This window comes from Branchiostoma lanceolatum, chromosome 10, assembly GCF_035083965.1.
Source record: "Branchiostoma lanceolatum isolate klBraLanc5 chromosome 10, klBraLanc5.hap2, whole genome shotgun sequence".
NCBI classification, from domain to species: domain Eukaryota; kingdom Metazoa; phylum Chordata; class Leptocardii; order Amphioxiformes; family Branchiostomatidae; genus Branchiostoma; species Branchiostoma lanceolatum.
The window spans coordinates 4,767,436-4,777,765 of record NC_089731.1 but is presented as its reverse complement, the minus strand read 5'-3'; the positions used below and the strand labels follow the sequence as shown (position 1 = coordinate 4,777,765).

The 10,330-nt window shown below is 42.1% G+C and overlaps 1 protein-coding gene across 1 annotated transcript; it reads left to right on the top strand.

Moving 5' to 3' along the window:
• The first annotated feature begins 4,071 nt into the window (after positions 1–4,071).
• On the top strand, positions 4,072–10,314 carry LOC136443940 (neurocalcin homolog). Its single transcript, XM_066441320.1, has 2 exons — positions 4,072–5,191; positions 9,543–10,314. Exons 1-2 carry the CDS (start codon positions 4,748–4,750, stop codon positions 9,819–9,821), a joined length of 723 nt encoding a protein of 240 aa, XP_066297417.1. The 5' UTR covers positions 4,072–4,747; the 3' UTR covers positions 9,822–10,314.
• Positions 10,315–10,330: the final 16 nt, after the last annotated feature.

The window sequence follows — 10,330 nt, the reverse complement described above, 5'->3', positions numbered from 1 at the left end:
CATTTATCATGCTGGGGCTTCGAAGGCCGTTTAATGTCTTGATTTCAAATAAACTTTGAGAAGGCATAAAGATAGGATCACGGCTAGATATAACGCTAGGCCATCTGACTGTAGGTCTTCGAATTGTGAGCCATATCGTCGTCGATGTACTAGTACCTGCTGAACAAAGAATGGGAGATTGATTTCGAGCAGTAAAAGTAAGTATACGAAAGTTTTTAGCTTTTGCTCCTACAATGGACATTGCCATATATCTTGAATCATACTCTTATGGCGCCGTTCCCCGCAACGTTTTGTAAATGTGGATGTTTTATGACTAGATAAACTGTTAATAAACTTTGAACATTTCTCAGTCAAGCAAGTTTCATAAAAAGCAAATGTTTTGTGTAAGTCGGACGAAGATTTATGCGAGTGCAACGCAAAGTCACAATAAGGAAGCAAAATAAACCCTTACCAAAGTCATCAAATGTACGTCTGTACGTTCATCAATCGTTCTGACTTCGGCGAAAATTCAAACGACATAAAGATTTCCCAGTGCAACAGCCGTTCCGAAGAAAAAATGATCCCCAAACTTTGTTCATCAGTTGTTGCCACAGAACCACAGAACGTAATGGCCTCAAAACGAAAACTCGCCCTTTCGGTGAGTCAAACGCACGCGTGTATCCCCTACTGTGAAAAAGATATAGATGCTGTCTTTCGAATGATTCCCGAAAGTGTTAACTTTCAGAGATAAGTGCGACGATAAAGGCTCTTTGAAAATGATGAACTGTGGCTATTTTTGGACTTCAAACCGATGCAAATCGATGATTACTGAGACTCCATGACAAGTATTAAGAGCCTTGGCGATCGGTGCAAAATGTGAGCTACAGCTCTAACGTTCGTCCGTAGTCCCAAATGGCACATGCAGCCGCCTTCTATACGATTTATCAGCTGTTATCACCTCCTTCCATCCATCAAACGATCATTACGTTCGGAGCAGAAGATGAGGAGACATCGAGGGAGCGACTAACGCGCTGAAGCTGTGATGGAAATCATTTTTAAAATGTTTTTCGTTTGTCCAGGATAGCATGATCTTGAAAAGGGTTTACAGGACAGTACGAAATCCATTCGGTCTCATACCTTGACGGTGTAATTATCTCCATGAAAAATGGAGATTTCGTTTCGGGTGTGTCTGTATGTGCGTCTCTGTGTGTGTCTGTGTGTTTGTGTTTCCGGATTTTTGTAGTCAGCATAACTCAAGAACCTCTGTATGGATTATGATGATATTTGGTATGTGAGTAGGTATTGAGAAGACGATGGTCAAGGCTGATTTTATTTGGCCCCCTTATATAGTAGGTGACCTTGGTACTGCAGCAGAACTTCCGTTTTTTCTATCTTTTGACCTGGACGCATGCTTCGAGGTGTGCTTAAATGTCGAATTTCAGGCAGACAGATTGGACCGGTATGTGCTGTATTAGAGTGGACCATGGACAGTGATTCACGATGTGACATCTAACTTGTGTATGGTCATCATGAACAGGGGACTGTTACTTTGAACGTTCAACCATTGATATGGTGTTATGATATTTGATAAAATTTGAGGTGTACTCTTGCACTGTTTGATGTAGCTTCCTGTATTACACTATTAACCATTTAACAGATGCGTGTATTTTTTTTAGATTTCGGTACCTAATATATACATACCTGCCTTGAGGTAATAAAACTTGGGCAAGAAAGGGTCACGTCATTGCAGATGGGCAATCCCCAGGTGTATTGTCTGATACGACTGAAGCCCGAATGGATGAGTGAGGTGCCATATCAAAGTCTCTTGATATACACAAGTGGCTCTTTCTCCTCTGAACTATGACCGCTTCTACCATAAGTGCATTTGCAGCCCCCATTTGCAGATTCCGTGACCGGCTCAGTTTGTTTTTAGCCTGGGTACCATCCTCCGTAGTAACCGCTGGCTCAAGCGGAAATTTAAAGATTGAGCCAGCAGTTACTACGGAAGATGTTACCCAGGCTATAATTTGCTTTTCAAAACCGGTAAACATGTCATCTAGGCGTAATACACCAGTTTTACACGTTTGTACAAGCTGGGTAAGACTGGACTATAAGGTTTGATTCACCCACACGAGGAAATATCTCGACTCCTTCCGATAACTGTGTACGTGATGGGTTCTTTAACGTGCTCGAGGTGTGGCTGTCATCAAACACGGGACCACGGTAAGGTGTGAATAGCTTCAGGCATTTTTGGAGATTTCGATTAATGTTTTTTTTTATTACTTCTTCCAAGTAGAAAGTAATATTGTGCTAATGATACATGTATATTCAGCGTTTCATTTTCTCCTAATCGTGGCCTTATTGAACCCATGCATATCTAATAGGTCTAATCAATCACATTTGAGTCACATTCATGCATTGAAACCAGCGACCTCAACACGTCCGTACACATTAACATTTGTAGCCGCAGGAATCAGAGCATTTCATCGCGCACGGAGATTTGATTTGATTTATAGGGGCAGTACAATGTATTACAAATGTATTGCTTTTTGTAGTATTTGATGTATGCCAATGATGGATATGATGTCAATAGTGTGTGATGTGTGATATATGATGTACAACATTGTGTACAATGTGTTTTGTTCATTTGTATGCTAAGTTCCTTTATTCTAACAGTTTATGTCGTGTATGGGAGGGTAACTTGTAAAGGTGCTTACTAATAGGCACCTGTTTTGCCCTCCCTTTCATATTGTGATGAACCCAAATAAAGAAATAAAGAAAGAGCTATTCCTGGTAATATAAGTGAACAATAAACAAGTGATCACGAGGCATATAAAATGCGTTTACGAAGGACAATTGTAAGACTTAGGTAATATAAAGAAATCACTCCAATGATTGTAGAAGCCCATTCTCATCCCATACTACACACTCTTGTATTAGGTAGATTATCCTTATGAAACTTTAGATAAACCAGTGGATGCCAGACGTTGTACCTTGTACAATTGTTGTGCAATAAAGTCATCATATAGAGTGTTTATACGTACATTATATAGCTTATGCAAAGCGCATGAGATGGCTCTTTTATTATATCTAATCTCCATATCCATTTGGTTTGGCCGGCGCTATCTTCCAATCTCTTTACAAAGATCCTCTGTCCACTTGTTGCGCCCTTATAAGAAATAGATAAATACAATGAAGGAGGTTACAATTGATACAATGGCTCAATGCACAACTGTCATATCTAATTTTACAAGTGCTACATGTTAACTTTATTGTACACAATTGTACAAGGTACATCGTATGGTATCGTCTGCTACAGAACGACATGAAGTACATTGTAAGTTACTTTACTTCTCACTTAGATACAACTTGGTACTCAGGTTCCTATAGCCATAGCTGCCTGTTAAAAGCTTCAAAAGAAGTTGAAGTTTCAAAGAGCGGACTATAACTCTAAATGTTACACTATATACAAATAACGCACACATGCCCCAAAGAAACGGGCTCGATTTTACTGTACTTTTTTTGGATGAAAAAAAGTAATTTTTGTTGGCTACAAAGATATGATCATGTATCTAAGTACGCATGAGCAGCGAAATACACAGTAGGTAGTATGTCCAAGGCCCCTAACTTGTAAACAGTTCTTGTCTCGACCATGCTTTATTTAATTATAATATAACAACGTCTAGATGTGTTTTGATTAAACTTTGACATATCATCCATCATGCATTTCTCTGCACATGGATACTTAACACATGAACCACCTTATGCTGCCTGTACAGTTCCCAATAACTCAACCATGCATGGTACCTAAATGTCGCCATATGCACGTGCCTAGCACAGACATTTATGACTTCTTAACGGTTTTAAGCTTGTCTGTTATCGCCAGGACCCAGTCGTACTTTTGAGCATGCAAATGCCATTAAATGCCGCAATATAGGGACAAGACAACGGGTGTTTAAAGTAGGCAGAGATTAACCTTTAAAGGCTGGTAGGTTAAACTTAGGCTGAGAGCGAGTTACTGTTGTGGGCGCAGGCGGGAGACACAATACTTACTCAAGAGACACAGGCTCTGAGGTGGATGGATGTCCTGATCCGTGTCTGTTGACGTCACACTGCCTGGGTGCAGCGGGCGTGAAGCTCCGGTGCTCACTTGTGGGTATATAGGGCTGTGCCGTCATCCGTTAAGTACTACCTTACCCTCGCGGTCCGTAAGCTGATCCTGCCTGGTTGCCTCGCTTCAAAGCAGTGCACACTGGAAGAGCAATTTCGCGGTAAGGACTGCCCTTTGGTGGGATTTCGTTCTGTCTACATGATCGATCTTCGCGGCTTCTGGACGTCGCGCCAGATCCTGCAACAACAGGGGAATAGACAACCTACATTCATCGCCTTCGTGGTGACCCACGGCTATCTTTTTCGTTTGTAAATGGGCTTTGATTTGAATATGTAAATCACGGTTCCCGTCGAGACGTTCCATTTCGTCTTTCCTTTAGTCACCTGTAGGACTGGGTGTGAATCTCAACTAGCTTTGTAGCTTTTATCCTTTGTACCTTGTCATTGCAGAAAGCTTAGGAGATTTGATACGCTTCAGTTTTCAGGTTCGTGTTTCAGAACTCATTTGGGAGAATTTGTAAAATGTAGCTTTACGCTGAGGGCTATGTACATTTGTCTTTGTAGCCTTGGTAACAACTGAAGCAACAGGAGAAGGATTACGCTTTGCAGTGCCGTCAAAACTCAGCCAAATGCTGTCTTGCTAGCTACTACTCGCTGTATGTCGAAAATGGGAGGCCTGTTATCGAAACTACAGGACCAGATAGACATGCGAACAAACGACGGACGGCGGAGGCGAGAGAAACGGCATCTTGTCGAACACCTGACGCGCATCACCAACTTCAGAGAGTCCGAAGTCAAGAAATGGTACCGGCTGTTCTTCACCGACTGCCCGGATGGCATCTTAACCGAGGAGAAATTCGTGCATTTCTACGTGGCTTACTTTGCATCAGGAGAGAAGGGAAGGAAGACAGCGATGGCTAAAAGAATCTTTCGCGCGTTCGACAGGGACGGCAGCGGGACGGTAGACTTCAAAGAGTACCTGACAGGCATGAGCGCGCTACTGAGGGGCTCGGTAGTGGAGAAACTGAAGTGGGCGTTCAACATGTACGATCTGGACGGTAACGGGGAGATCTCTCGAGTGGAACTGTACAATGTACTAAAGGTGAGCCTTCTTATTTATTTTAAAGTCTAGTGTTCTGAGACTTGATGCTTTGTTTGGCAAGTTTGGCAACATGTTTCCGTCACACCCGTTGTCCATCTGCTACTCTTGGGTGTCCAATTAAATATTAATGCTAGTTGACCTTTATTCGTTGCGTTTTGCAAATGACAAAATCTGAAATTAATACAGGTAAACAACAAATAAATTAAAAGTCAATTGACATTAGCCATTTCGTTAGTTAAACACACTTGAATTAGATTTCAAATGCTTGAAATTTCTATTCCGCGACAGAGTTTTGTACCTTTTATATTACCAATAGCTTTCTAATAACTTGAAGGCACTTTACATCCGGTGAAATAACGTCGTATTCATGGATTTAGCGGATGAAGCAATTGCGTACTAGGTAATTAGATATTCATGCACAGAGTTGTATAAGCATGTCTTGCTGACTAGATAGCAACAATGGAATGTTATATCTATACCTACTCAGACTGTTGCACAGTACAGTGATAGATTACTCACTTCCTTATTAATGAGTTGATCTGTTTGTCTGCTCTGTTGAGCAGTGCCTGTAATTAACAGTGATATCGGGACTCGGGGGTAAACGCGATACATAGCTTGTAACGGTAGTGCGTTTATTTTGACATCCAAGAATATGAATATAACTCTTCCGTATGCAACCTTCATGCCTCATTACCATGATTGCGAAATTACCAGAGAATGTCTGTCTATGGCCTAGGGAAAACATAATGTGTTTCCGATTACGGTTCTGAAATAAATAGGGTCAGTAGGTAGGGACTCTCTTTTTTTCCCGTTTTTTTTCCAAGCGATCCAACAAATACTGTTTGATAATGTAAAATTAAAGTGCTTCAGAACACCAGTATTTTTAACATCGAATTGCAATTATACAGATACACATAAACATTGTGCAAGCATCAGTTTTATATCAATGAACTGAAAAAAGTAGTACAATGTTTAGTGCACATTTTTACATCAGCCTTTCAAAGCCGCAATCTATTAACAGAGTGTGGAAGGAAAATTTGCAAGACTACATGGGATTCTGGTTTGGTTCATCTCTCAGATTTCAGATGGAAAACTGCATGTCCATCCAATGAAATAAGGCTAGGGTCGGTCGGTTTTTGCTAAGGTCGGCTTACCGCAAATACAACATTTTTTTGTTCAGCCCAACGTCTGGTAAAACCTGCGTGTCGGACGGGGCCACCCATCATTGAAGAGCCTAGTAGCTATCGAGGACCGCCTTTATGTACAGACGCCTTGTTGACTTTCCGCTTCTAGAGGAATTGTGAATGTTAGGAACGTTAGCTGGATCTCGGCCAATTTTGCATTAACCCACAGCTGTGCATTTTCTGCTCACATCTCTCCTGTACATGTGTAAAAGGTAAAGGTCCCGTGGACTTTTGAGGCAGAAGGGGCAGCGGCTTGTTACCCAATGTGTCCACAGCACGGAGCCCATCCATCTCCTTCCACCGCATTTCTCCCCAACCAAATTCAATATTTTTAAAAATAATTTTCACACCTGGATGGAGCGAGGAAAGTCGTGTAAAATGCCTTTGCCAGGGGCACAAGATCGGTGACATGACAGGATTCGAACTGAGGACATCAGGACCAAACGACCCCACTTGTCCTGTATGGACAGTTTCAATCAAGATTTAGAATACCGTCAACAGTTGGCCATTAAAGTGCATGATCAAAAGACAAACAAGCAGGTGCTGATTACATCTGCAAAACAGGTCTAATGATATCTCCCGCTACTGAAAAATATTGCCACACAACGCCATTCTATAAACTGGGGATAGAAATGGGCTCCCTGCAAGAAGATGACTTTGATCTATTTGCTAGTCGCCATAGGTTACTTGCCTCCTGTTAAGAACATTAATCAGGGAATTAAGGACTTAAGCTGCACTCAAAGGTTACCGATGATACTCGAGCTCTCTAGTGTCCACCGAGTTGTTGATTATCATTATTAAAACATCTCGAACACGTCCAATGATTGTCATCTACCAAAAAGTCTAAAACCCCTTCCTATTGAAAAAAATGCCGCATTACACTCTTCTAAACGAAATCAAACGGGACTCCCAGCAAGGAGACGACTTTGATGTATTTGCTGAGAAACATCTGAGAAAAGCTCTATCTCTCTCTTTGTCACTGTCTGTCTGTTTGTATTTCTCTTAAATTTAGCTATCTCTGTCTCTATCCATTTCTCTTCCTCGTTTTGCTACGGATGAGCGTCTAGATGTCTGTTCGTATGAGAATGCTTCATCCAAAACAGAAAAAAAAAACCTAAGCCTCGAGGTACCTCATAATGGAAAACCTAAGCTATGAGGCAGCGACATGAAAAGTTTCCGGTTGGATGACGTAAGTTACGGAGACTAACCGCAGCCATCCCGACTGATGATGCTGCAGGAAGAACCTTATCACAGCTGTGCACTAGTCTGTAACCAGCCATGCTCACTACAGGAGGCTTAGCGGATCCACAGCGACCACTACGTCCAGCATCGTGTGACTAATCTACTTGCCCTTTCTTCAGCTGGTAATCACTCAAGGCTGGATTGTTGAGACTTTTGAAATTAATTGTTAACAAACTTTAGCTTCTTGGATGTCTGCAACTTGGAGAATAACGTACAGATTTAGTCTTCGTTTTTTGTACTTGATACGTTTACGTTTTGTATCTGTACGCATCCTGCAGATACACTCTGTCTTTCTCCAAAGCACTAATTTTTCAACGCTGTACTTGAACACGTGAAACACGATGATAGATAGTCGTCTCGCAACTCAATGACAAGTTCATATTAATGACTAATTGTCCAGCTATATCTAAGTGTCATGATTATGTAGTGATTTAGCTTAACGTGGGCGTGAAAGGGCAATGTCAATATTACGTCTTTTATCTCAAACGAATTCTTTATTACCACAGCCCAATTTTTCAATAAACATTTAGCCAAGGGGTTCGTCACAGTATCAGCCGCCAGCATACCTCCCCAGCTGAGATTCAGAGCCGACCCACGCAGAGCCGGATAGACATTTCGACACGGTACTTAAGAGGCTTAAAACCGAACAAGAAGAAGATGTCGGTCATTTGTTAGCAGCTTAGACTGTCAGCTGTAGGGAATACCCTCACTTGTAGCCTGACTAAATCGCGCTCCTAGCGGTCAGCCCGACAGTAACCGGCCCCTAGGGAGGGGATCAGTACCCCTCGGTCAGAGAGATTGTGTAAACACAGGCTATCCTCACTTGTAGCTTTCCTTGCTTTTGCAACCGTGCAATCATTGAAGTTGCCGCTTGACGGCAGGCTTATGTTACATAGTGCACAGTGGTTATGCACCAATGACGCCTATAAAGCCTTCACTGCAGCAACCAATGCGTTACACACATTCGCACTGCGACCGCGTTACGACCTAAAATTTGACAGAGGGCTCAACTTATTTCGTACATAAAAAACGAATCTTTTTACACGCTTAGTGCCTTTTGTTGTCTTTTCGGGCATACTTTTACATTTTGCATGATATCCCAATTAAGTCAAGGATTACACGAATCCAATTTAGGTTGCAGTGAGATCGCAGCAAGATCGCTGTCTAGTGGAAAGGGGGACTTATACACAGTAGGCCATACAATATGTATGATAAGGTAATAGCAATGGCCAATGCTTGTACTTTGGACGTACAGTTCTGACGCATGTAAGAAAATGCATAATGCTGGAGGACATATAGGTCGCTCTTATAAATGAGGTGCCTTCTGTGAAATAGGATCAGTCATACGTACACATAGTCGTTGATATATTCGTCATTTAATGTACTGTATATTCAGATCACTTGAGAAATTATGCCTAAGTGTGAAAATGCAGGACTCAATTTCCCTGTGTCACTTCACAGAAACAAAAAGTAGATCTAGATGTGAGTATCAATGCATTGCAACCAAGGAAATACACAACGACCGATATTTCAATTCGGTGATAGTCTGTCACAAACCTTCGTCATGCCAACAATGACTGGTTCTATACTTCACGCTGCAGCTAGGCGTCGCTGCTGCAGCATTACAAATGCGTCTCAAACGTAAATGATTGTCATATTTACGAGTATGTTGTCAACCAACAATAATAAGAGACTAAACAATGTATATTCAGTAGATCTAGAAGTAGCTACAACGGACTTATACTGACATCGTTTTAGCTGGAGATCGAATTCCGGTCTCCCAAGGTCACCTATCAGGGCCTTGGTGACCTGGGATCTGAAACACAGGACCACATTTTTGTATTGTTTTCACTGTAATTGAGCAATTCACAGCAATGAAAAGTAGATCAAGAGGTACCTATAATGAATTTCTACTGCCGTTTCAGTTGGTGATCGAGCTCCGGTCTCCCGAGGCCACCTGTCAGGACTTGGACGACCTGGAGCCAGCCCTGGAGGAGATGGTGGACCGCATCTTCGAGGATCTGGACAAGGACAGGGACGGGAAACTTCAGATGCGCGAGTTCGTGGAAGGCATCAGAAGGAACCCAAACTTGCTGACGCTTCAGCAGGACCAGATGATGCGCGCCGCGACAGTTGCGATCCAACAGCTGCACTGTCCACCGGGAAATATGGGAATGAGCTCTGACTCCTCTGACAGCGAGTGAGCTGCAGTGCCAACTGCTGACGCATGGTGGCGTCCCTGATCGGTGGATGACACGGCCATGCACCAAGGCCTATTTATTTGATGCGTTTCGATATTACATTTTGGCACCGTTGATGAGAAAGCTGTCGAACATTATTGACATCACGCTGAGGAATCAAAAATCAACGTCCATCACCAAAGTGCAGTCTTTTACCCGTGGCAGTGTTGCACGCGTAATGCCTTTAAAACGTATGCGCTACAAATCTGTTGATGTGGACTTTCTAGCTTAGCTGGGTAACCTGTGGACCAATGGATTGAACACACATATGCGAACTGTACTTTCCACAGACCGAACCGATGCTTGCGCGCGAATTGTAAAAGGACAGGAGGACAAAGTTGATTACTATCATAATGATAAATATACTATACGGAGGAAAGAGAGAAACTAAAGTTTTGAAAAATTGGATGTATATGTTTCATCAAATGTCAGAATATAAGTGTATTCTTAAACTTAACTCTTGTGTTGATGTG

Excerpts from the sequence above, each read along its gene's own strand:
- LOC136443940 (XM_066441320.1), top strand. The coding sequence starts at position 4,748 with ATGTCGAAAATGGGAGGCCTGTTATCGAAACTACAGGACCAGATAGAC. Across the intron at positions 5,192-9,542 it reads AACTGTACAATGTACTAAAG|TTGGTGATCGAGCTCCGGTC; the intron begins GTGAGCCTTCTT and ends CTGCCGTTTCAG.